The sequence below is a fragment of the Palaemon carinicauda genome, chromosome 2, assembly GCF_036898095.1.
Source record: "Palaemon carinicauda isolate YSFRI2023 chromosome 2, ASM3689809v2, whole genome shotgun sequence".
In the NCBI taxonomy this organism is placed as follows: Eukaryota; Metazoa; Arthropoda; class Malacostraca; order Decapoda; family Palaemonidae; genus Palaemon; species Palaemon carinicauda.
Window position 1 is genome coordinate 131,628,376 of NC_090726.1, and position 24,298 is coordinate 131,652,673.

At 42.1% G+C, this 24,298-nt stretch overlaps 1 protein-coding gene across 2 annotated transcripts in view; it reads left to right on the top strand.

Annotated features, from left to right (window-relative positions):
- Window positions 1-24,298, top strand: part of MSBP (membrane steroid binding protein) — a 135,956-nt gene that overhangs the window by 45,112 nt on the left and 66,546 nt on the right. For both annotated transcript variants that reach the window (XM_068358145.1, XM_068358151.1), the window contains one exon: window positions 23,036-23,197. In XM_068358145.1, the coding sequence (XP_068214246.1) occupies window positions 23,036-23,197 (162 nt within the window). The remainder of the gene's footprint in view (window positions 1-23,035; window positions 23,198-24,298) is intronic.

Here is a 24,298-nt window from a genome sequence, read left to right on the forward strand (position 1 = left end):
CAATGTTTGTGTCAGGAGTGCTTAAGAAAAGGGAGCAGCTTTGTACCTTCCTTTCCTCCAGCATCACACCTTGTCAAAGGTCTCAACTCCTTTTCGCTCCGCTCTCTAAGTTCCTGTTTCCCGAAGAGCTTGTTAAGGACTTGTCTGCGGCCCTGATACAAAAGGACACCCATGATCTTGTGGCCTCATCAGCTCGTAAGACTAAGGTTGCTACCTCAGTCCCCAGGACTTATCGCACCCCAGTGGCTGATACTCCTGCTACGAGGTTTATTCCGCCCTTTCGTGGTAGAGCCCCCAGCCGAGGAAGCTCCCGTCCAGACTCTTCCAGGAGCAAGTCTAGGAAAGGTTCCAAGGCTTCTAAAGGCAAAAACTGACTCTCCTCCTCTCCAGACAGCAGTAGGAGCCAGACTCAAGATCTTCTGGCAAGCCTGGGAAAAGAGAGGTGCAGACGCCCAGTCTGTCAGTTGGCTGAGGGAGGGTTACAGGATACCATTCTGCCGCAAACCCCCTCTGACCACATCTCCCATCAACCTCTCTCCCAACTACAAGGAAAAGGACAAGAGGCTAGCGTTGCACCAGGAGGTGTCGCTCCTGTTACAGAAGAAGGCAGTGGTTATAGTCCGGGACCATCAATCCCCGGGCTTCTACAACCGTCTCTTTCTGGTGGCCAAGAAGACAGGAGGTTGGAGACCGGTGCTGGACGTCAGCGCGCTCAATGCTTATGTCACCAAGCAGACGTTCACGATGGAGACGACGAAGTCGGTCCTAGCAGCGGTCAGGCAGGAGGACTGGATGGTCTCGTTGGACCTGAAAGATGCTTACTTTCACGTTCCTATTCATCCAGACTCCCAACCTTTCCTGAGATTCGTTTTTGGAAAGGTTGTCTACCAATTCCAAGCCCTGTGTTTTGGCCTAAGCACAGCTCCTATGGTGTTTACGCATCTGATGAGGAATATAGCAAAATTCCTCCACTTATCGGACATCAGAGCCTCCCTTTATTTAGACGACTGGCTGTTGAGAGCCTCCACGAGTCGTCGCTGTCTGGAGAGTCTCAACTGGACTTTGGACTTGATCAAAGAACTGGGTCTGTTAGTCAATCTAGAAAAGTCCCAGCTCATTCCCTCCCAATCCATTGTGTACCTGGGAATGGAGATTCGGAGTCAGGATTTTCGGGCTTTTCCATCGGCCCCAAGGATAAGCCAAGCCCTAGATTGCATCCTGAGCATGCTGAAGAGGAGCAGTTGCTCGGTGAGACAGTGGATGAGTCTCACAGGGACCCTTTCATCGTTGGCCCTGTTCGTCGAGCTAGGGAGACTCCCCCTCCGCCCTCTTCAATTCCATCTAGCAGCTCATTGGGACAAGGGTTTGACTCTCGAAGCAGTCTCTATCCCAGTCACCAAAGAGATGAAGACCACTCTCTTGTGGTGGAAGACCAATCTCCTTCTCAGGGAGGGCCTATCGTTGGCGATTCAGACCCCCAATCTTCATCTCTTCTCGGATGCATCGGACTCGGGCTGGGGCGCGACCTTGAACGGACAGGAGTGCTCGGGAACGTGGAACGAGGAACAGGAAACGCTCCACATCAACTGCAAGGAGCTACTAGCAGTTCATTTAGCCCTATTGAACTTCAAGTCCCTCCTGCTAGGCAAGGTGGTGGAGGTGAACTCCGACAACACCACAGCCTTGGCTTACATCTCCAAGCAAGGAGGGACCCATTCGAGGAGCCTATACGAGATAGCAAGGGACCTCCTCATTTGGTCAAGAAGTCTAAACCTCACCCTAGTTACGAGGTTCATTCAGGGCAACATGAACGTCTCAGCAGATCGCCTAAGCAGAAGGGATCAGGTCATCCCCACGGAATGGACCCTCCACAAGAGCGTGTGCAACAGACTTTGGACCTTGTGGGGTCAGCCGACAATAGATCTGTTTGCCACCTCCATGACCAAGAGACTTCCTTTGTACTGTTCCCCAGTTCCAGACCCAGCAGCAGTTCATGTGGATGCTTTTCTGCTGAACTGGTCCCATCTCGACCTTTACGCATTCCCACCGTTCAAGATCATAAACAAAGTCCTTCAGAAGTTCATCTCGCACGAAGGGACACGGCTGACGCTGGTTGCTCCCCTTTGGCCTGCAAGAGAATGGTTCACAGAGGTACTACAATGGCTGGTCGACGTCCCCAGGACTCTCCCTCTAAGAGTGGACCTTCTACGTCAACCTCACGTAGACAGGTTGCACCCAAACCTCCACGCTCTTCGGCTGACTGCCTTCAGACTGTCGAAAGATTCGCTAGAGCTAGAGGCTTTTCGAAGGAGGCAGCCAGTGCGATTGCCAGAGCAAGGAGGGTATCCACTCGTAGAGTCTACCAATCCAAGTGGGAAGTCTTCCGGAGCTGGTGTAGAGCCAATGCAGTGTCCTCTACCAATACCTCTGTGACCCAAATAGCTGACTTCCTATTACATCTTAGGAATGAGAGATCCCTTTCAGCTCCTACGATTAAAGGGTACAGGAGTATGTTGGCTTCAGTTCTCCGCCACAGAGGTTTGGACCTTTCTTCCAACAAGGACCTTCAAGACATCCTTAAGTCTTTTGAGACTTCTAAAGAACGTCGTCTACCCACTCCAGGCTGGAATCTAGACGTAGTCTTAAGGTTCCTTATGTCACCTAGGTTCGAACCTCTCCAGTCAGCTTCCTTCAAGGACCTTACCCTCAAGACTCTTTTTCTCGTCTGCCTTGCAACAGCTAAAAGAGTCAGTGAGGTTCATGCCTTCAGCAAGAACATTGGGTTCACATCCGAATCTGCAACATGTTCTTTACAGCTCGGATTCTTAGCTAAGAATGAACTTCCTTCACGTCCTTGGCCTAGATCGTTTGAAATTCCTAGCCTCTCCAACATGGTAGGTAACGAGCTAGAAAGAGTTCTTTGCCCTGTCAGAGCTCTGAAATATTATCTTAATAGGTCAAAACCTATTCGAGGACAGTCAGAAGCCTTATGGTGTGCAATCAAGAAACCTTCGAGGCCCATGTCCAAAAACGGGGTTTCGTATTATATAAGGCTTCTGATTAGAGAAGCCCATTCTCACTTGAAGGAGGAAGACCTTGCTTTGCTGAAGGTAAGGACCCACGAAGTGAGAGCCGTAGCTACTTCGATGGCCTTTAATAAAAACCGTTCTCTGCAGAGCATAATGGATGCAACCTATTGGAGGAGCAAGTCAGTGTTTGCATCATTTTATCTTAAAGATGTCCAGTCTCTTTACGAGAACTGCTACACCCTGGGACCATTCGTAGCAGCGAGTGCAGTAGTAGGTGAGGGCTCAGCCACTACATTCCCTTAATCCCATAACCTTTTTTAACCTTTCTCTTGAATGCTTTTTTTTGTTGTTTTTATGGTTGTTACGGTAGGCTAAGAAGCCTTCCGCATCCTTTTGATTTGGCGGGTGGTCAATTCATTCTTGAGAAGCGCCTGGGTTAGAGGTTGTGTAGAGGTCCTTTAGTAGGGGTTGCAGCCCTATATACTTTAGCACCTTAGAGTTGATTCAGCCTCCTAAGAGGAACGCTGCGCTCAGTAAGGAAGACGAACTTAAAAAAGGCAGAGTAACGGTTCAAGTCGACTTCCTTACCAGGTACTTATTATTTCATTGTTATTTTGAGATAACTGATTATATGAAATACGGGATACTTAGCTATCCTTTAATCTTGTACACTGGTTTTCACCCACCCCCCTGGGTGTGAATCAGCTACATGATTATCGGGTAAGTTTAATATTGAAAAATGTTATTTTTATTAGTAAAATAAATTTTTGAATGTACTTACCCGATAATCATGATTTAATTGACCCTCCCTTCCTCCCCATAGAGAACCAGTGGACCGAGGAAAAATTGAGGAGGTGTCAACAAGAAGTACTGTAGTACCTGGCCACAGGTGGCGCTGGTGAGTACACCCCCTTCTAGTATTGTGATAGCTGGCGTATCCCTCCCGTAGAATTCTGTCGGGCAACGGAGTTGACAGCTACATGATTATCGGGTAAGTATATTAAAAAATTTATTTTACTAATAAAAATAACATTTTGAATATACTTACCCGCTGGTTATATAAATTTTAAACCCGCCCTCCTCCCCTCTAGAGACTACCTGTGGTATCGCTACGAGGCATGGAAGATCTGAGGCTTGTGGGTGTAGTTCCACCTGTTGTACCGCGAGGGCGCTGGTGTACACCTGGTATTTATACGATAGCGCGAGATTTAAAATTCTGCCAGGGCGTCAGGAGACTTTAGCCATTATATAACCAGCGGGTAAGTATATTAAAAAATTTATTTTATTATGAAAATATCATTTCTTTTGGTTAGAAATTTTTCATGAGAAATATGTCTATAGCTATCTTGGTAACTAGGTGTTACTCAGAGGTTTGATGGGCAGGAGACGACATCTTGGAGAATATCAACCAATAATCCATCAGGCAGGGCAAAAAAATAAAGAAAATACAGTACTGTGGGCCATGGAATGCAACAAGCGATGAACACAAAAGTGAGATATCCTTGAGGTGCGAGCAACTAAGGATGTACTGTAATGTCAACAGTAATGAATGATACTGTAATAAACCCTGAATCAGATTGCATGGAGCCATATCCAAATTGGAGGATGACCTGGACAGCCAATATTAGGGTGAAATGTAGCAAAAAAGTTACATTCAAGTAATGAAAACATTTATATAGGACAGCTTGCATTTATGATTAAAACTGGATCTGTTAAATGCTTTGATTAATATTTTAGTCCTTTTTTTTGCATCATTCTAGTCTGCTTGTTTCTAGACTATGTTTTTGATAATTATAACCTTGAGCATTAACCAATAACAAGTGACATTCTTGTGATTACTATTGTTATTAGTTCATGATAACAGTTATTATTATTATTATTATTATTATTATTATTATTATTATTATTATTATTATTATTATTATTGTTGTTGTTGTTGTTGTTATTGTTATTATTGTTATTATTATATTATATTATTATTATTATATTATTATTATTATTATTACAATGTTTTTATTATAACACATGGCTACAAAAGATTAAGGAGAGGAAACAAAGACTTGCAAGTGTGCTCACTAAAAAATGTATGAATGTCTAACAAATCAACTGCATGTCTAGAAAGGTAATTTGTGTGGTATTTAACCTATCAAAAGGGATGGCAGGACTGTAGAAGTTATCCACAGTTGGTACTAACCAATTGATTCTATGGGCTAGAAAATCTAAAGGTTAGGCTTGATTAGAATTAGATTATTTCTGAAGCTAATCAAACAATGGTGCTGGTGGTTAATCCTAATGAAATCTAGATTAGAATATTTTCTCTGTTGATAGAAACTCTCGTCTTTTATTTAGGCGTTCATTCCTGTCCTTGGCTGGACATGGTTGCTGACACTTGGTTTTGAGGAAAAGTACAGCACTCAATTGCACTATCATCATTTTTTTTTTTTTTTTTTTTATTTAGCACATTGGGTGTTGTTTTCATGAAACATACCTTTGAAAAGTAAAATGCTAATAATTCAAAAGCTCCAATTTCACAGCCTCAGAATAGAAATCAAATATTGATAAAGTGTTTCCATCTCTCTGCCATGTACCCTCTTCTTTTGAATCATTTTAGTGCCACACACTTTCCATGTAAGCACACAAAACCAACTCTGTTACAGTAGGATAGTTTAGATTATCCTGCGTTTATCCCTTTTTCATTTTTTTCTTTGAGAATAACATCTCTGCAGTATTATGCCAAATTAAAAGATGTTGCTCTCCACTTGCAAGACCATCATTAGTTGCACAAATTACTATATGTATATATTAGAGAGAAATTATGAGTATACTGTACGTCTTTTAAATTGCATCACTATATTAATTTTAATTTTCTGCTTCTTTTGTAAATCTAATTGGTATTAAATTTGGATATTCTGGTTTTTAGAGGTACTGGCAAAAAATATATATTTCCAATAATTATAATAAGTGAATTACAATAAAGTACTTGATTAGTCGTAAGGTATATACATTACGTATGCATGTGTGTATATATATATATATATATATATATATATATATATATATATATATATATATATATATATATATATATATATATACAGTACTATATATATATATATATATATATATATACATATATATATATATATATATATATATATATTATATATACAGTATATATATATATATATATATATATATATATATATATATATATATATATATATATATATATATATATATATATATATATATATATATATATATATTATATATACAGTATATATATATATATATATATATATATATATATATATATATATATATATATATATATATATATATATATATATATATATATATATATATATATATATACAGTATATATATATATATATATACATATATATATATATGTATATATATATATATATATATATATATATGTATGTATATATAATATATATATATATATATATATATATGTATATATATATATATATATATATATATATATATATAATATATTTATATATATAATATATATATATGTTTTTGGGCTCAGGCCATGTCGTCGTGATGGAAGATTCCTTTCATTAGCTTCCTAGGGTATATTTGACTACAGTGATATTCCCAGAGAATTTCACTAAAGGTCTCCAGAATTCTAACTCCTTGCACGAATATCCTAAAGTTTCCTTTTAGGATATCACATAATATCAGGGTATGTATTCTTGACTCGCCACATAGCAATCTGCACCTCGCATAGCGTTTACGCTTCTAGGGGAAAAGTGACAAAATAAAAGAGGAGCCGCTACAAAATTCTCCTCCTCTGTTACTGTTTGAGTACCCGGGTGGCGCCACAATCGTCGGCCATCTTTATTCCTTTCTCTGTAGCGCGTCAGCTCGGTGATTTTTCCCTGTGCTCTTTCGTTATTTTGGATTATAATGCAATCTCCAGCATCTTCTGCCTCTGGAAAGTTGAGTATTTAATTCTTATACTGTATAAATTTAGCTCTGGCCATAATGTAAAGATTTAACTCAAAATTAACTATGTTTTTGGCAGAGCTATTGTCTGGACCGGAGGCGCCTTCGGCGCTGTCGTTCCTAACGCATGCGTTATTTAGTTAGCCAGAACGACTTTCCCGGTATAATAGCTTAAATATATATATTTAGCTATATAGTCTTCATTGCTAGGAATTAATTATATTATGCCGATAGTATTCTTTGGTTTCGGCGAATTAGGTAGCCGATATTGTTGACGCTAGGCTTCCTAGCCTAGGTGTTTTAGATTACTCTCATGCGTGATATAATAGGCGTTCCTGGTGTTTTTAAATTTAAATGAAGATTTTAGGCAATTTATACATGTAAGATATATATATGGATTGCATAATATTTCCTCTTCCAAGATAGTATTCGAAAGAGCTTCGATGAGTAAGGTAGTCGATCTCACTGTCACTAGGCTAATAGCCTCGTGGCTTTAGTATACTTTCATACAATCTCCCCAGTTACCTTTATATATAAGGTAATCTCCTCTTTCTTCTGAGTGTAGCCTAGGGCTACGATCCTTGCCGGTCTTGCCTTGAATTGTGATTCTGGCAAGGTTAGGCTAGGGTTTTCTGCCCCTTTACCAAGCCATTGTTGATGAGCTTTGGGTTTAGGTCAGAACCTCAGAGTACTTGTCGTGTGCTGACAGCTGTCCATTAGGGTGAATGTACTCCCCTGTTGGATGTAGTTGGTTGGCATAGGAGGCCTTGCCCCCTTGACTGCACTTGGAGGTGTCATGGGATCCCCTCCTCCCTGCGGTCTTGCGACTAGTCCTGTGCCTGCAGACCCTAGACTATAGAATAGTGATTATTCTTTGGCCTAGGATGGCGCAAGCATGGGAACTCTGTTTTTCTTTGAGTTGGGGACGGCCTGATGATGCCGGTCCCTTTGTTTTTCTTTGAGTTGGGGACGGCCTGATGATGCCGGTCCCTTTACTGTATCGGTAGCCCCTAGGCTGGAGAATATGCTCTCCTTATGCCTAGGATGACGCTGATACTGAAACAGAGTTTCCTTTTGGGTGTGATAGGGACGGCATGCTGCCAGCCCCTCTCACACCTTATACAGGACCCTTTTTCCTCGTCCCTTTCTGTCCTTTGGTGATGGCCTAGCCATTACATCTCTGCGTCCGTCGTCCTACATCTCACCAATCACCGGCGGGTTGTAGGGCGGCTCAGTCTTCTGCCTGTATGGCCTAGTCGTTCAGCTTCCCTATAGGACATGATGTTCTGGGATAGCTGTTTTGGCAGGTCTAGCTGCTGGCAGGAGACCCATTTGCCTTTGAGTGTTCTTCAGTCCTCCCTTGGGCTGCCATCCGCTGCCTTTGCTGACTGATACCGTCATGGCTGCGGATAGGTGGAAGCTTGAGCATGATATGTTCTCCCCTTCCGTTAGAACCCTCATTCAGGAGTAGGGTAGTGATATAGTGGCTAGTGCCGCCACCCTGTCATCACCCTTCACTCCTTGCTTTCTCTCTCTCTATTGGCTAGTGCCGCCAAACTACTAATCTATCTGGCGGCTGCCGGCTACTAACCTTGCCGGCAACATGCAGGCTAGGCTCGTGGTCCAACAGCCTTTGATTCACTGTTACCCTGTCTCTGCCGGCAAGAGCCAGCAGCGTCTTTACTTGGCCACTACCCAGTCACATTGAATAATGGCTGGGATGGTGTGCCTTCAGTCGGTGACCCGCCGGCAGTCCAGTGGGTCGCCGGCAAGCCGGTGGCCTGCTACATATACATGTACTGAATTTTTTTATAGTGATTTAATTCTAAGCACTAGTCTTGCCGGCAGTAATGGTTGTATATGAATATACAATAGCAAGTACATCTGTAGTATAGAGCATTCTGCAGATAGAAAACTATGGTATCTACTTATACAATAGTCAAAAGCTTCCAACATACTGTGTCCAGCCGCAGTCTATTGTTGAGACCTAAATAATTGGGAAAGGAATTCCCTTTTCTTTACACTGATTGTTCATCAGTCTCTTTAATCCTCACTATTAACTCTTTTGGAAATGGGTGTTGTTTACACTACTCTACCCTTATGGGCTAGAATCTTCCATTAGGCCTCTGATAGAAGATACCTTAGAATTAATAGTGAGGAAGGCCACAGCAATTGGCTAGGCGGGAACCACCTGTATGTGTCTTTCCTATTTCATTTCCAGCTTACCTAAGCTATATGCAATAAATAAAATGGAAATTGTTATTATATTTATTATAATATTTATTAGTCTAATGAGATAGACTGCAATATACTCATTTTATTTTCCTCTCTTTACAGGACGACTATGTCAAGTGTGACAGCGTGTTCTGCAGTATTCGCCGCAAGAACTTTTATGGCCATCTGGGGTGTAGGACACACTCCCGCTGTTGCATTACCAAGGGACCTCTGAAATACTGGGACCCACAGGTATGTACAGTGTGCAAGGACCTGTTGAATGAGGCGTTTGAAAATCCCAAGACAGCAGAGTCAAGGGATTTGGCTCGGGCCAAGATACGCAAATGGGTTCGTGGTTTTCAAAAGAACTCCACGGGGCCTTACCTCCCTAACGAGAGTATGAGAGCCCTGCTATTCCCCAAAGCATCTGCTGATGCTGTTATTCCTCAGCCTCACCCTGAGATCCCTTGCATCCAGCTATCTGTTGACACGGATGTCTCGGATGCAGAAGGACATCCATCTAGATGATGAGAGGGTGTCAGAGGACACCGAAAAGGACCTGGCCGAAGGTCGAGAAGAGGAGTCAGCGGTGGCTCCCGAGACGGAAGAGGAAGAGGTCGAAACAATCTCTGTTTCGTCGGTTCCTGCCCCCAGAACCTGTACCCTCTACGTCCTCCGCTCCTCAGCCTACGAAGTTGGACGAGCGATGATGGAAATGTACGACAAGAAGATCGAGCAGAAGGAAGCCGAACTCAAGGTGGAGATTCTTCGGCTTACACTTTCTCGTGGGCCTCCTCCAGAAGTGGGGCACGTCAGGAAAAAGGAAGTCTTCTCCGGATGAGTCCCCCCAAACGAAGAGAAAGACAAAAAGGCCAAGAGTGCCAGCTCGCCCTGCTAAGAAACAACTTCCCTCGTGTTTCGAGGTTAATCCATGGAAGCATGCCGAGTACATTCCCATAACCAATGGCAAGATCTTTGTGTCGGAAAAGCTGGGTGCTGTCCCCATTGAGGACGTTGAGTTCCGGCTCAGCTTTGAGTCCTATCCAGACTGCTTCGTTCGTCTTAAGACGGAACCGGTTTCTAAGGAGGAAACAGAGCCTAAGGAGGTCATAGTGCTTGACCACTCGAAGGCTCAGGCTTTGTTCGCCAGCAGCCTGAAGGACAAGGGCTTCACCAACTAAGGTGCTGGCCCTGAGCAAGAAGCATCCCTCTTTTCTTGCTCCCACAACTATGGTTCTCCCCTTCGCGGAGAAGTCTTTCAGGGCAGTGGTTAAGGCAGTGGAAGCAGGGAAACCTTGCCCTACACTAGATGAGTGTAGGCCCCTCTCCCTGGCCTTATAATCAGCTAGGAATGACTGGAAGGACATTCAGCTAACCTTCTCAGTCGGGAAGTTGGAGGCTGACATTGCTGGACGTCAGTTCAACGAGAACCTCCCCAAGTTGTCTGAGTTTCTCCTTCGTCGAGAACAAGATACAAAGGAGAGGCTTGCTGCCTCTCTGTCCCTCCAAGTGTTCATGGAGGCAATGGCCAGCAAACAAAGAACTCCAGACATGTTCATGGTCTTGGCCAAGACACATTTGGCAACCCTTACGAAGGATTTTTACAGCTTCGTTAAGGCAAGAAGGGCTTGTAGAGAATTCGTGTTTGCTTCGGCTGCAGTCAAACACGAGCCCAGGAAGTTGATATCTTTCAACATCTAGGGGAAAGATCTGTTTCCGAAAGATCTAGTTAAGGAAATTGTTGACAAGACCGCCACGGAGAATAGAAACCTCCTCCAGAAGTGGGGCACGTCAGGAAAAAGGAAGTCTTCTCCGGATGAGTCCCCCCAAACGAAGAGAAAGACAAAAAGGCCAAGAGTGCCAGCTCGCCCTGCTAAGAAACAACTTCCCATGACTGCGGCGTCACAGATGGTGACACAGCCCCAACCTACCTACCAGTTAGTACCCCAGCCAGTGGTGGCTCAGTCACCAGCTTTTACTCCAGCCTATGAAAGGCAGACCACTACCTTTCGCCCTAGAGGTAGAGGCTCAGGTAGAGACTCCTCTAGACGTCCCTCTAGAGGAAGAGGGGGTAGGGGAGCAAGCGGTCGAGGAGGCAAGCCCTCTGGAAACCAGAAGCAATGAGATGCTTCCGGTAGGAAGAAGACTCCGACTCTTCAGGGATCGTTGGACCTTCGATCCCTGGGCCCACAGCATAATCAAGAATGGACTAGGCTGGAGCTGGAAGACAGCTCCACCAGCATTTCTTCAGTTCTTCCAACACTCCACCCCCGTTCTGGAAGAATACGTCTGAGAGCTCTTGAGCAAAAGGGTGATCAAGAGGGCAAATACCATCAAATTCCAAGGAAGGCTGTTTTGTGTTCCAAAGAAGAACTCAGACAAACTCAGAGTCATTCTGGATTTGTCCCCTCTCAACAAGTTTATCGTGAACAACAAGTTCAAGATGTTAACCCTTCAACACATAATGGCCCTATTGCCCAAAAGGGCATACACAGTCTCTGTAGACATGGCGGATGCCTAGTGGCACATTCCGATGAATCGCCAGATCTCTTCCTACCTAAGATTCAGGCTACAAAAAAGAAAGTACGTTTTCAAAGCCATGCCCTTTGGACTAAACATAGCCCCAAGGATCTTCACGAAGCTCGCAGAAGCAGTCGTTCAACAACTACGCCTACAAGGTGTCCAGGTGGTGTCATACCTGGACGATTGGCTGGTGTGGGCAGCATCGAAAGTGGAATGCTTGCAAGCATCCAAGAAGGTGATCCAGTTCCTGGAACATCTAGGATTAAAAATCAACACCAAAAAGTCTCGACTATCTCCAGCTCAGAAGTTCCAATGGCTAGGCATACATTCGGACTTACAGTCACATCGCCTCTCCATTCTATTAAAGAAGAGGAGAGAGATAGCAGGATCTGTCAAGAGACTTATAAAATCCAGTTGGATTTCAAGACGCCAACAGGAGAGAGTGCTGGGATCCCTCCAGTTTGCTTCAGTGACAGACCCAGTGCTAAGAGCACAGCTAAAAGATGCATCAGGAATCTGGAGAACATACGCATCAAACGCTCGAAGAGATCTAAGAAGACCACTACCAATTCCGCTACGATCACTTCTCAAGCCATGGTCAGAGGCCGGAAAGCTCAAGAGGTCAATACCTCTACAGCCGCCTCCACCCTCAGTTGTCATCCATACGAACACATTATTGGAAGGATGGGGGGATCACTCCCATCAGCGCAGAACTCAGGGAACTTGGTCCTCTCTGTTCAGAACCTTTGACATCAGCATTTTGGAGGCCATGGCAGTCTTACTCACATTGAAGAAATTTTCCCCTCGTCCTTCAGTCCACATAAGACTGATGCTGGACAGCAAAGTGGTAGTAAGATGTCTGAATCGTCAAGGCTCAAGATTGCCTCAACTCAATCAAGTGATGCTGGCCATCTTCCGATTAACGGAAAAGAAGAGATGGCACTTATCAGAAGTTCACCTTCAAGGGTTCCGCAATGTGACATCGGACGCTCTATCCAGGGTAGCTCCGATAGAGTTAGAATGGTCCCTAGACGCAAAATCATTCTCCTTCATCTTGCATCAAGTCCCAGAACTGCAGATCGACCTCTTTGTAACGAGCGACAACAAGAAACTTCCTCGATATGTGGCTCCGTACGAGGACCCTTTAGCGGAAGGAGTGGACGCCATGTCCCTGGATTGGAACAAATGGACCAGGATTTACCTGTTCCCTCCACCCAACCTGCTGTTGAAGGTCCTCAACAAGCTGAGATCCTTTCAGGGAACAGCAGCCCTAGTGGCTTCCAAGTGGCCCCGGAGCAACTGGTTCCCCTTGATTTTGGAATTACAGCCGAGGCTGATTCCTCTGCCGGACCCAGTTCTGTCTCAAGTTCAGAAGTCGATTGTCTTCGCTTCATTACAGAAAACCCGAGACCTTCATCTCATGATTTTCTCTCCCTAGCAGTAAAGAAAAGGTTTGGGATCTCAAAAGAAAGTATTGACTTCTCGGAGGAATATAAGTCAAAATCTACCAAAAGGCAATACGAGTCATCTTGGAAGAAATGGGTGGCTTTTGTCAAGGCAAAGAATCCTAAGGAAATCTCGATGGATTTCTGTTTGTCTTTCTTTATTCACCTGCATGAGCAAGGTTTAGCAGCCAACACGATAACTACGTGTAAATCTGCCTTGACAAGGCCTTTATTATATGCCTTCCAGATAGACTTGTCTAACGAAATTTTTAATAAAATTCCTAAGGCCTGTGCCAGACTTAGACCCGCAGCACCTCCAAGGCCCATCTCGTGGTCTCTTGATAAGGTGCTACATTTTGCCTCAAGTTCGGACAATGCGGCTTGTTCTTTGAAAGATTTGACTCGGAAAGTTATTTTCTTGTTTGCTCTAGCCTCAGGGGCTAGAGTTAGTGAAATAGTGGCCTTATCTAGAGAAGAAGGCCATATCCAGTTTGCTGAAACGGGTGAGCTAAACCTCTTTCCCGACCCAACGTTTCTCGCTAAGAATGAGCTACCCACTGAGACCAGTTTTGTAAGATACAGTGAACCCTCGCTACTTCGCGGTTCGACCATCGCGGATTCACCACTTCGCGGATTTTTTCCATAACCCATATATATACAGTAATATATATATATATATATGTATGTATGCATGTATTTATGTATATATGTAGGTATGTATATGTGTATACATATAAATATATATATATATATATATACACACACACATATATATATATATATATATATATATATATATATATATATATATATATATATATATATATATATATATATATATATATATATATATATATATATATATATATATATATATATATATATATATATATATATATATATATATATATACATATACATATATATATATATATATATATATATATATATATATATATATATATATATATATATATATATATATATATATATATATATATATATATATATATATATATATATATATATATATATATATATATATATATATATATATATATATATCTAAAGTAGGAAGATGTGATGTAGTTCTAAGGGAAAAGTATGGGAAATATGTCTGGGTAATAAGCAAAGCTCTACCTCCAGTTTGTTTCTACATTATGATCAGAGATAAATGTAAACAAAACATTGGTTGCCCTTTTTTATCGTGCTTTTTAGCATGTTTAGGAAATGCATGATATAAAATCACCTTTAATATTTGTGCCTGTTTTAGTTTAGGGTACTGTAGTACATGCATTAAGTGTTCTGTACATTAAAGGGTAGTTTGTTAACAGTACTACGTACAAGGGAAGGTTTTAAAAGTCTGAATATACATGTTGAATAAATAGGTAAATATGGTGTCACTACTTCGCGGATTTTCACCTATCGCGGCCGCGACTGGAACCTATCTACCGCGATAAACGAGGGTTCACTGTATATATATATATATATATATATATATATATATATATATATATATATATATATATATATATATATATATATATATATATATATATATATACAGTGAGCCCTCGTTTATCGTGGTACAGTAGATAGGTTCCAGACCCGACCGCGATAGGTGAAAATCCGCGAAGTAGTGACACCATATTTACGTATTTACTTAACATGTATATTCAGACTTTTAAAACCTTCCCTTGTACATAGTACTGTTAACAAACTACCCTTTAATGTACAGAACACTTAATGCACATACTACAGTACCCTAAACTAAAACAGGCACAAATATTAAAGGCGATTTTATATCATGCGTTTCCTAAACACTCCAAAAAGCACGATAAAAAATGGCAACCAATGTTTTGTTTACGTTTATCTCTGATCATAATGAAGAAAGAAACGCATTTACACATCTGTGTATAGGTTAGTTTTTGCATCGATTATATTGATTATTCAGTACAGTATGTTGATTTTGTTATTACCAATGTTTTACTTAATTTTTCTTAGGACTTCCAAATGAAATTTTTTCTTTATGACGCCGCCTGAAACGACGGCGTCATAAAGTACGCTCAGTAAACAACCACGTTCAGTAAACAAACGAAGGCATTTAACGCGCATGATGAAAGTGATAAATAATGATATTACAGTAAAAGCTTTTAGAAAATGTTATTACAAATATTATTTACCGTATCTATATAAAATCATACAGTACATACGTAGCAAAGCAGGAAAACAATTTACGAGATAGAGAGAGAGAGAGAGAGAGAGAAGAGAGAGAGAGAGAGAGAGAGAGAGAGAGAGAGAGAGAGAGAGAGAGAGAGAGAGAGAGAGAGAGAGAGAGAGAGTGAGTTGTTTTACGTACGTATAGTAAATGTAAATTTTAAACAAGAAAATATGATAGGTTATAACATGTATATTCAGACTTTTAAAACCTTCCCTTGAACTTAATGCATACTAAACTAAAACAGGCACAAATATTAAAATGTTAGAATATTAAAGTAAAAAATAAAGATTGTTACTGTACTCACCACGAAAGAAGTTGAAGAAAAACTTGAATGATGATGGCGATGAATTTGCTGCACAGTAGAAATGATGATGATGAAGCTGATAATGTCTTCTACTGTGCAGCCAATGATAGTATTTTACGTCTCTTCAGACGGAGGTGTCTTTTCCTGGGACACCTCTTCAACTTCTTCCTGGGACACTTCTTCAATTTCTTCCGAAGGCGTAGTAGCAGGAGTAACTGGCTCTTTTTTGCGAGGCTGGAAGAACATTGTGATCGGAAGTTGCTGACGCTGTTTCTTTTTTCACTCGAAGAGCATCCTGTAGGGAGTCATGTCATCGATCTTGTTGCAGAATTGCATAGACCGAACCATATCCTCGTCCCACTCTTGCGACATTTCTTTCAACTCCTTCGCATGGTTGCAGAACTTGGCAAGCCGTTCTAATGTTAGGCCCGTTTCTTCGACATTTTCTTGGGTCTCTTCCTGCATTTCAGTCTTCTTCACTGGCCAATTTCGTCAGGTCTTCTAGGTCTGCGTCAGTTAGCGGCTGGGAATGGCAGTCTAACAACTCGTCGACGTCTTCAGTCGTCATGTCGCCAAACCCGTCACCTCCAATTATCGCAGCCAACTGCACAGATTTGCGTATTGCAGAGTGTTGAATCTCAGACGGTGTAAATCCCTCGTCGTCGTAAACAATCTGGGGCCACAACTTCTTCCAGCTCGCATTAACGGTTGCAGGTTTCATCCCTTCTCTACGAGATATTTGCTGACTTGCGGGATAAAACATTGGTGGAACCAGTTGGAGGTCAGCATCATCGTAATCCATGCTTTTTGATTATGCATCCAGTACACGGGAAGGAGATTCTTATTTTTATTTTTCAAAGCGCGAGGATTTTTCGACTTGGAAATAAGCCCCGGCTTTAGCAAAAATCCAGCAGCATTGCCACACATCACGAGGGTTACAGATCTTTGAACGCTTTAAAGCCAGAGGCTTTGGCTTCTTCTTTGAACAGGAAAGTTCGCGACGACATTCTCTTCCAAAACAAGCCGGTCTCATCCATATTAAACACTTGTTCCGGCTTGTATCCACCTTCAGCGATAATGTTCTTGAACGTCTCGTTCGCGTAAGTTTCAGCAGCGGCAGTGTCAGCGGAAGCAGCCTCGCCATGCAGGGAAACGCTTTTCAGGCCGAAGCGTTTCTGAAACTTTGTGAACCATCCTTTGCTGGCGGAAAAATGTTGTTTCTGAGGCTGGGAATCAGTGAATGTCCCTGGTTGAGGTTCATCTACATCATCATCTTCTTCAGCATGGTCGCCATCGTCGTCTTGAGGTTCCTTTGCCGAAAAATTCTCATACAAGCTCAAAGCCTTGGTTTGGATGGTGTTTGTATCCAAGGCTATGTTCTTCCGGCAGTCGGCAATCCAGACTGCTAAAGCACCTTCCATGCGTACGATCGTTTTATTACGCGTGGTAACGACTCGCTTCGCTGATCTGCTAAAGGTGATGGTAGCCGTCTTTCTAATGTTCGCCTCGTCCTTCTTGATGTAGCGAACGGTGGATTCGTTCACTCCAAAATGGCGGGCTGCGGCCGCGTAACTTCTGCCTTCTTTTAACATATCGAGAAGCGTCACCTTCTCAGCAATCGTCATCATCTTTCGGTTTTTTAATCTCACTACCAGCCTTAGTAGAAGCAGAACACTTGGGAGCCATTGTACAGTAGGGGTTAAACAGAAAGTTCAACAAAAAGTTAAACTTAAAACAGTCACGCACAGCACAGATTAAAGTTCACAATAACGTAGCAGCATCTACACGGCGAGAGAGCGGCAAAGGAAGTGGCCGCGAAAAGATGCTGGAGGTTGGAGAAGCGGTCAAAACACCAATCACAGGCTAAATTACAAAACTTGGGTTCTGATTCGTCATCTATCAGCGCTTGAACCAATCACAATCCGTCTTATATGCTACGTAGTAGTTACCAATTCAAATACAAGGTACCCTACGTATACAGTACAGCTTTACGTACGCTATTTTACGCTTGTTTTGTTTTAGGATATGTAGGCTTATTCGAGATGTGATTTTTGCAACAAAGAATATTATTGGATGCTGTACTACGTACGTATACATACAAAAGATTCATGGAAAAGATGCACATCCATTACATTTGTAGTACAGTTGTAGCCATCAGCAGCCTTACACCATTCTAATACGGTATGACTGCATCTGATTTGCGTTTCATGTTCGATTTAATTTTACTACGTACTGTATACTGAATTATCGTATGATCACATTCTCTTTTCGTGTTTTATTTCTTTCTGTGCTGAATTATATGTCATATGTAATGCAATGAACCATCAGTAAGAGCAGATATTACTAATTACAGTATTAATGGCATTACAGGTAACGAAATATCGTATTTGGGGTCTTCATATATCGCGGTATTTTCGAAATTTCCTGAAAATCCGCGATATGTTTATAAATATGGGTTATGAAAAAAATCCGCGAAGTGGTGAATCCGTGAAGTGGTGAATCCGCGATGGTCGAACCGCGAAGTAGCGAGGGCTCACTTTATATATATATATATATATATATATATATATATATATATATATATATATATATATATATATATATATATATATATATATATTTATTTATTTATTTAGTTATTTGTTTATTTTTTATTAATTTATTTGTTCCATCACACTACTTACCACGAACCACTTTCTTTAGGATACCTTGAGCTTCAAAGCTCCCACGATTAGAAAATTTTCCCGCCAATAGGCCTAATGGGGGATTCGGCCTATTGGCGGGAAAATTTTCTATAATTTTCTAAAATTTTCTCAGAGTGCCCAACCTCAACTTCATCTGTTTACCCATAATTCACCAAGAAGATGCTCCCTGGAAGAACGTGCCCAGGGCAAAGGTCACCATTACATCCCTGGTCGCGTTCGTGTGAGGTCGTTTCTTCAGTTTTCTCTCACTACCTTGTTTTTTTCCTAAGTTTTAGCATGAGTGTTGACTTCTCTTTTCCCTGTGTTCCCCTTTATTCCCTAGCTTGCTCGTTCAGTATGGAGTCTGTTCGTGTGCACTGTCGTTACCCAGGTGTAAATGGAAAGCTTTGTGCAGCAATCCTTTCCCACGCAGATCTGGATCCTCACCCTTTGTGTATATCTTGTCGGGTCCGTGTGTGTTCCCCGTATGAGATGTGTGAGAAGTGTTTTGATTGAAACAAGACTTGGTGGGCCAAGATGGCCATTAAAAGGTGCAAAAAGGCAAAGAAGGATAGGTCGCCCTCTAGAAATGGCCTTGGGTCGCGGCCTCCTAGATGTTTGTCGTTTCCCTGTGTGTCGGGGACCTCTTTATCACCGGGGCTCCCATCAATCCCAGATGAGAATTCTATTGTGTTCATGTCTGAACCGTGCCCCTCTCCCTCCTCGTCCGGGAGTCAGGCTCTCTCCCCCCACTCCCTGGTCCTTCCTGTATTGCTTCCACCCCCTCAGCAGTCCGGCCACGCCTGATGTAGTGGGGCGTGTTCGGTTCGGGCACACGCAACTCAGGGCCGATCCTTGGTCAGTCTCCACGATTCGTTCAGGATATCGCATCCTGGTCATGTCATCTCTCCCTCCCGTGATCAAGGATCCAGTATCGATAAATTCCTTTGCAATGGGATAAGTAAAGGGGGTAGTCTTCTGGGCAGAAGTCCAGGCCATGTTGGAGAAGGGCTCTCTCCAAGAGGGCCTCGACGACTCCCCAGGCTTCTTCAGTCGACTATTTCATGTGAAAAAGGCATGGCTGGAGACCAGTCATCAACCTCTCACCTCTGAACAAGTTTGTCAAACAAACTCTTTAACATGCATACGGCAGACACGGTCAGACAAGCGGTAAGACCACAGGATTTCATGTGCACACTGGACCTAAAGGACACGTACATCCAGATCCCAATCCATCAGTCTTCAAAGAAGTACTTAAGATTGAGCCTAGACAATAGAAAACACCAGTTCGGGGTATTGTGCTTTGGTCTTTCCTCGGTACCCCAAGTCTTCAAATAAGTGTTTTGCCCTAGTGTCATCTTTGGCACACAGGATCGTCATCCGTCTTCTCCATTATCAGGATGACGGGTTGATCCTAGCAGACTTGATGGCAACCCTTCTTCAGCCCTGAGACAAACTTCTGAGGCTTTGCCAAGATCTAGGGATCATGGTAAACCTCAAGAAGTCGAACCTGCTTCCCACTCAAAGACTGGTATACCTGGGTATGATCATAGACACCAATCTCCACAAAGCCTTCCCATCAGATGACAGGATAATGAGGCTGTGAAAAGTCGCAAGACCTTTTCTCAGACGAGAAGAACTTCCGGCCCAGAATTGGCTATGTCCCCTCGGACACGTATCATCCTTGTCCCATCTAGTTCCCAGCTAGAGCCTCAGGATTCGATCCCTCCAGTGGCGACTGAAGTCCAGGTGGAATAAAGCTTTTGATTCCCCAGATACTTTGATCCCCATAGGACCAGAGGAACGGACAGACCTCGAGTGGTGGGTGGCAGACGAGAATCTGCGGAGGGGCGTAGATATTCTCGTCCTCCCCACGGACAATGCTGTTTTCAGACACATCAAAAGAAGGGTGAGGGCAAACTTGCTGCACCATATGGCCTGAAGCCTTTGGTCAGAGGTTGAAAGATACCTCCACATAAATCTCCTAGAGATGAAGGCCACTTAGTGGTGGTGATCAGCGACAACACCATGGTAGTAGCTTACATCAACAAGCAAGGAGGTACAGTACTTTTTCGCATCCCCTATCCCATCCACCAGTAGAGATATTGAGATGGGTCGAGGTCCACTTTATATCACCATCAGCCCGCTTCATTCCAGGCAAAAATGTGCTCGCTGACAATCTGAGCAGAGCATCTCAGATAGTGAGTACCGAATGCTCTTTGGATCATCTAGTAGTCAACAAAGTCCTGACTTTGTGGGGTTCTCGGACGGTGGATCTCTTCGCAACGGCCCTGAACTTCAGGCTCCCGCTGTACTGCTCCCCAGTCCCAGATCTCAAGGCTCTCTGGCAAGATGCATTCCAACAATGGTGGGACAACATCGACGGTAACGCCTTTCCCTCGATCCATCTGATGATAAGGGTACTCAACAAGGCCAGAACATTGGTCAACCTCTCAATGACCCTCATAGCTCCGCTATGGCTTCATGCGAAATGGTTCCCGGAACTTCTGTAGTTCCTGATGAAGCCCCCAAGAGAACTCCCACCAAGACACGATCTACTCAGACAAAGCTGTAGCTTCGCTACGATTTCACACCTGGAGACTATCCAGCATCTCCTCACTCAGAGAGGATTTTTGCAACAAGTTGCGAACAGGATGTGTGGATACCTGTAGAAGTCATCAGCAGTAGTGTACCTGGCAAAGTGGAATGTCTTCTGTGCTTGGTGTCATGGAAGGGGTCTCTCTCCACTCGATGCCACTATTCCAGCAATAGTGGAGTTCTTCGTGTATTTGCGGGAAGAAATGCACCTTTCAATTTCAGAGGTAAAACGCTATCGCTCAGCTTTGAGGTTTGCCTTCAAACTGAATGGAATGGACATTTCATCATCGCTAGAATTTTCCTTGATTTTGCGGAGTTATGAACGTGGTTTGAGTTCTCCGGTTTCTAAAGAGACCTCCCTACAAACCATTACGTTAGATAACAGATCGCCAGCTGACTTTGAAGGCATGTTCCTGCTCGTCTTGGCGTCGGCCAAACGAGTCGGGGAACAGCATGGTCTCTCATACGACATTGCCCATTCAAGGGGATGGGGAGAGGTAACGTTCAGCTTCGTCCCTGAGTTTGTTGCCAAGACTCGGAATCCAGGGGTGTCGGATCCTAGATTTGACTCCCTCCGTATAACTAGTCTCCGCTATGTAACAGACTACCCAGATCATCTCTTACTTTGCCCAATGAGGAGTTTGAGACTTTAACTTAAGAAAACAGCAGCAGCCTGCACTTCATCAGCACCGGGAGGAACAAGAAGAGGATAACCAAAAACACCATTTCTGCAAAGATTTGCAGGGTCATGGACCATGTTCTGAGTTCAGATCCTCTTCCGTCGTGTCATCTCAAAGCCCGCGATGTTAGGGGCATAGCTACGTCGCTGGCCTTCAAGAGAAACTACTCCTTGACGCAGGTTCTACAGGTTGGGGTGTTTAAATGCCAAACAACTTTCACAGCCCCTTAACTGCAAGACATGACCTACAGGAGGCTCGATACATTTTCTATTGGCCCTGTGGTGGCTGCACAACAGCTGGTATAATACTTAAGCTCCTTATTGGACAAGTAGCTAGAGGTTGAGGGCATTGTTATCCGGTTTTAGTCTGCGTGAATGAAAATTTTTTTTTTCATTCTCCCCTCTCTTGGGGAAAGCAGCAGCCTGGGTTCTCTGTACAAGCTAACCTCAACCACTGCAGGTAAACCATGCTCCCTTGTGTACCTAGTATTGTGTCAATACTGTTGCGTCTCCATACTCCGGGGAGGTGGTATTGAGAATGTCTTGGTTACAACAGTTTTTCCTTCAAAGACTGAATAAATTTTACCTTGTCAATCACACTGCTTATCTCAACACACATCTTCCGTAGGCCGGAAAACTTGCGTAGCAAGGTTTAGCGAGGTGTTAGGGACTCATTATTTTTTATACTAACCTACTGAAGAAAAGGAACCCCCAGGTAAAGCCAAAAGGCCAGATTGGCAGGGATGTCCAAATGGGTGAGTCACCCCTAATTATTAGCATAGGTTTGTATTCCAGTTATGGAAAAATGTCAAATTTTGGAGATAATTTGTATTTTTCCTAACGATACAAACTTACCTGCTTACCCTGTCCCCCTTGAAGTCCTACCTCCAAGTACAGTGAGCTCAGTCACAGGTGTGTTAGTGGGAGGGGTAACGTGCTACCCTCTACCCCCTCTAACCAGCGGGATGGGTAGTTAACCCCTGCTGAATTTTAATGGCTCGTCCTTTCAGCTTTGCCGAAAGTAATACCCCTAATAAATAGCTAAAGGTTTGTATCGTTAGGAAAAATACAAATTATCTCCGAATATATATTTATGATAATAATAAGGATAAAAATAATAATCATCAGCAAACCTGTTTGGTATTCTTGACAAAATGCTTTAACCAAAATGCTTAATGATAGTTTATAAATGTACTTTGCTCTCCGGTTATAGTTAGAAAAGATAATCTTGTCATTCCTTTAAATTCTAGATTTATTTGTTGAAGAATTACTTAAATACAGTATTGGTTGATACTAATTGTTTTGTGAACATTTTTGTATACTGTGATATGCTCTCTTAAAATCATTTTATTTATAGTAACTGGGCCCATTGAACCTCCCATACCGAAAATGAAACGTCAAGACATGACTCTGGAACAGCTAAGACAATACGACGGCTCTGGAGAACATGGACGAATATGTGTCGCAGTTAATTCAAAAATATTCGATGTCACCAGAGGAAAGAAATCTTATGGACCTGGTATGTATGCATATCAAGTAAGAGAAAAGTTACAGTGCAGTAAATGGCATGCCCAAATTAATGCTTTGGGTTGGCATGTCTTGCTAAGTTTTTTTAAACACATTGACCATAACAACTATTGCATTGTTAGTTAGTATAGTTTCATGTACAGTAGGGTCCCGAATTATGCGAGAATTCGGTCGATGAAAGGCCTCGTGTAATTGGAAATTCGTATATTTCGAAACACATCATGGCGGCAAACAGCAACCTACCCGTCAATTTTTTTTTCACTCCATTTCTAGCTTTCTAGCTATATATATACTGTATATACACTGTGTGTGTATGTGTGTATGTATGTATGTATATATTATATATATAAAACATATATATATATATATATATATATATATATATATATATATATATATATATATATATATATATATATATATATATATATATATACTGTAGCTTTTATCTTAACAATACTGTAAGAAATCCTTCTTATAGATTTTTTTTTATAAAATACTGTACAAAATTTCTTTTATGGATAAATAAAACAATAAAAGTTGTTAAAGTTTGATAATTTTCTATGACTGTAGTATTTACTACTGTACTATGCATAGCTTACTGTTTTTCAGTATTTTCCGAATGATGTAGAATTATTTCCTATAGATACAAAAAACAAAAAAAGGGGTTTTCAAGGTGTGATACAGTACGTATCTAGCAATAGTTAAAAATTACAGTATAGTACTGTATATCCATGATGACGTAAACACGGCCACTAGGCGCAAGTGTGCAATAGGCTGCTGTACGATAATCACGCTTTTTTTGCCCTGAGCGGTCATTTCACTAATGATAATTTTTCAAAGTTAATATCATTTCTTTATGCTTATAATTCGTAATTATAGTTAAAAGTAGGGATATTAATTAAATGGTTGAGTAAAAAAAAACAATTAATACTACTATTATTTCATTTCAAATGGCTACATAATACTGAATATTCTAATGGGTTCTTTTTATCTTCAATCGTAAATCTTACGCCTGGATAAGCAACAAAAGGAAAGGGATAAGTCTCTCCCCTCTCTCTCTCTCTCTCTCTCCCTCTCTCTCTCTCTCTCT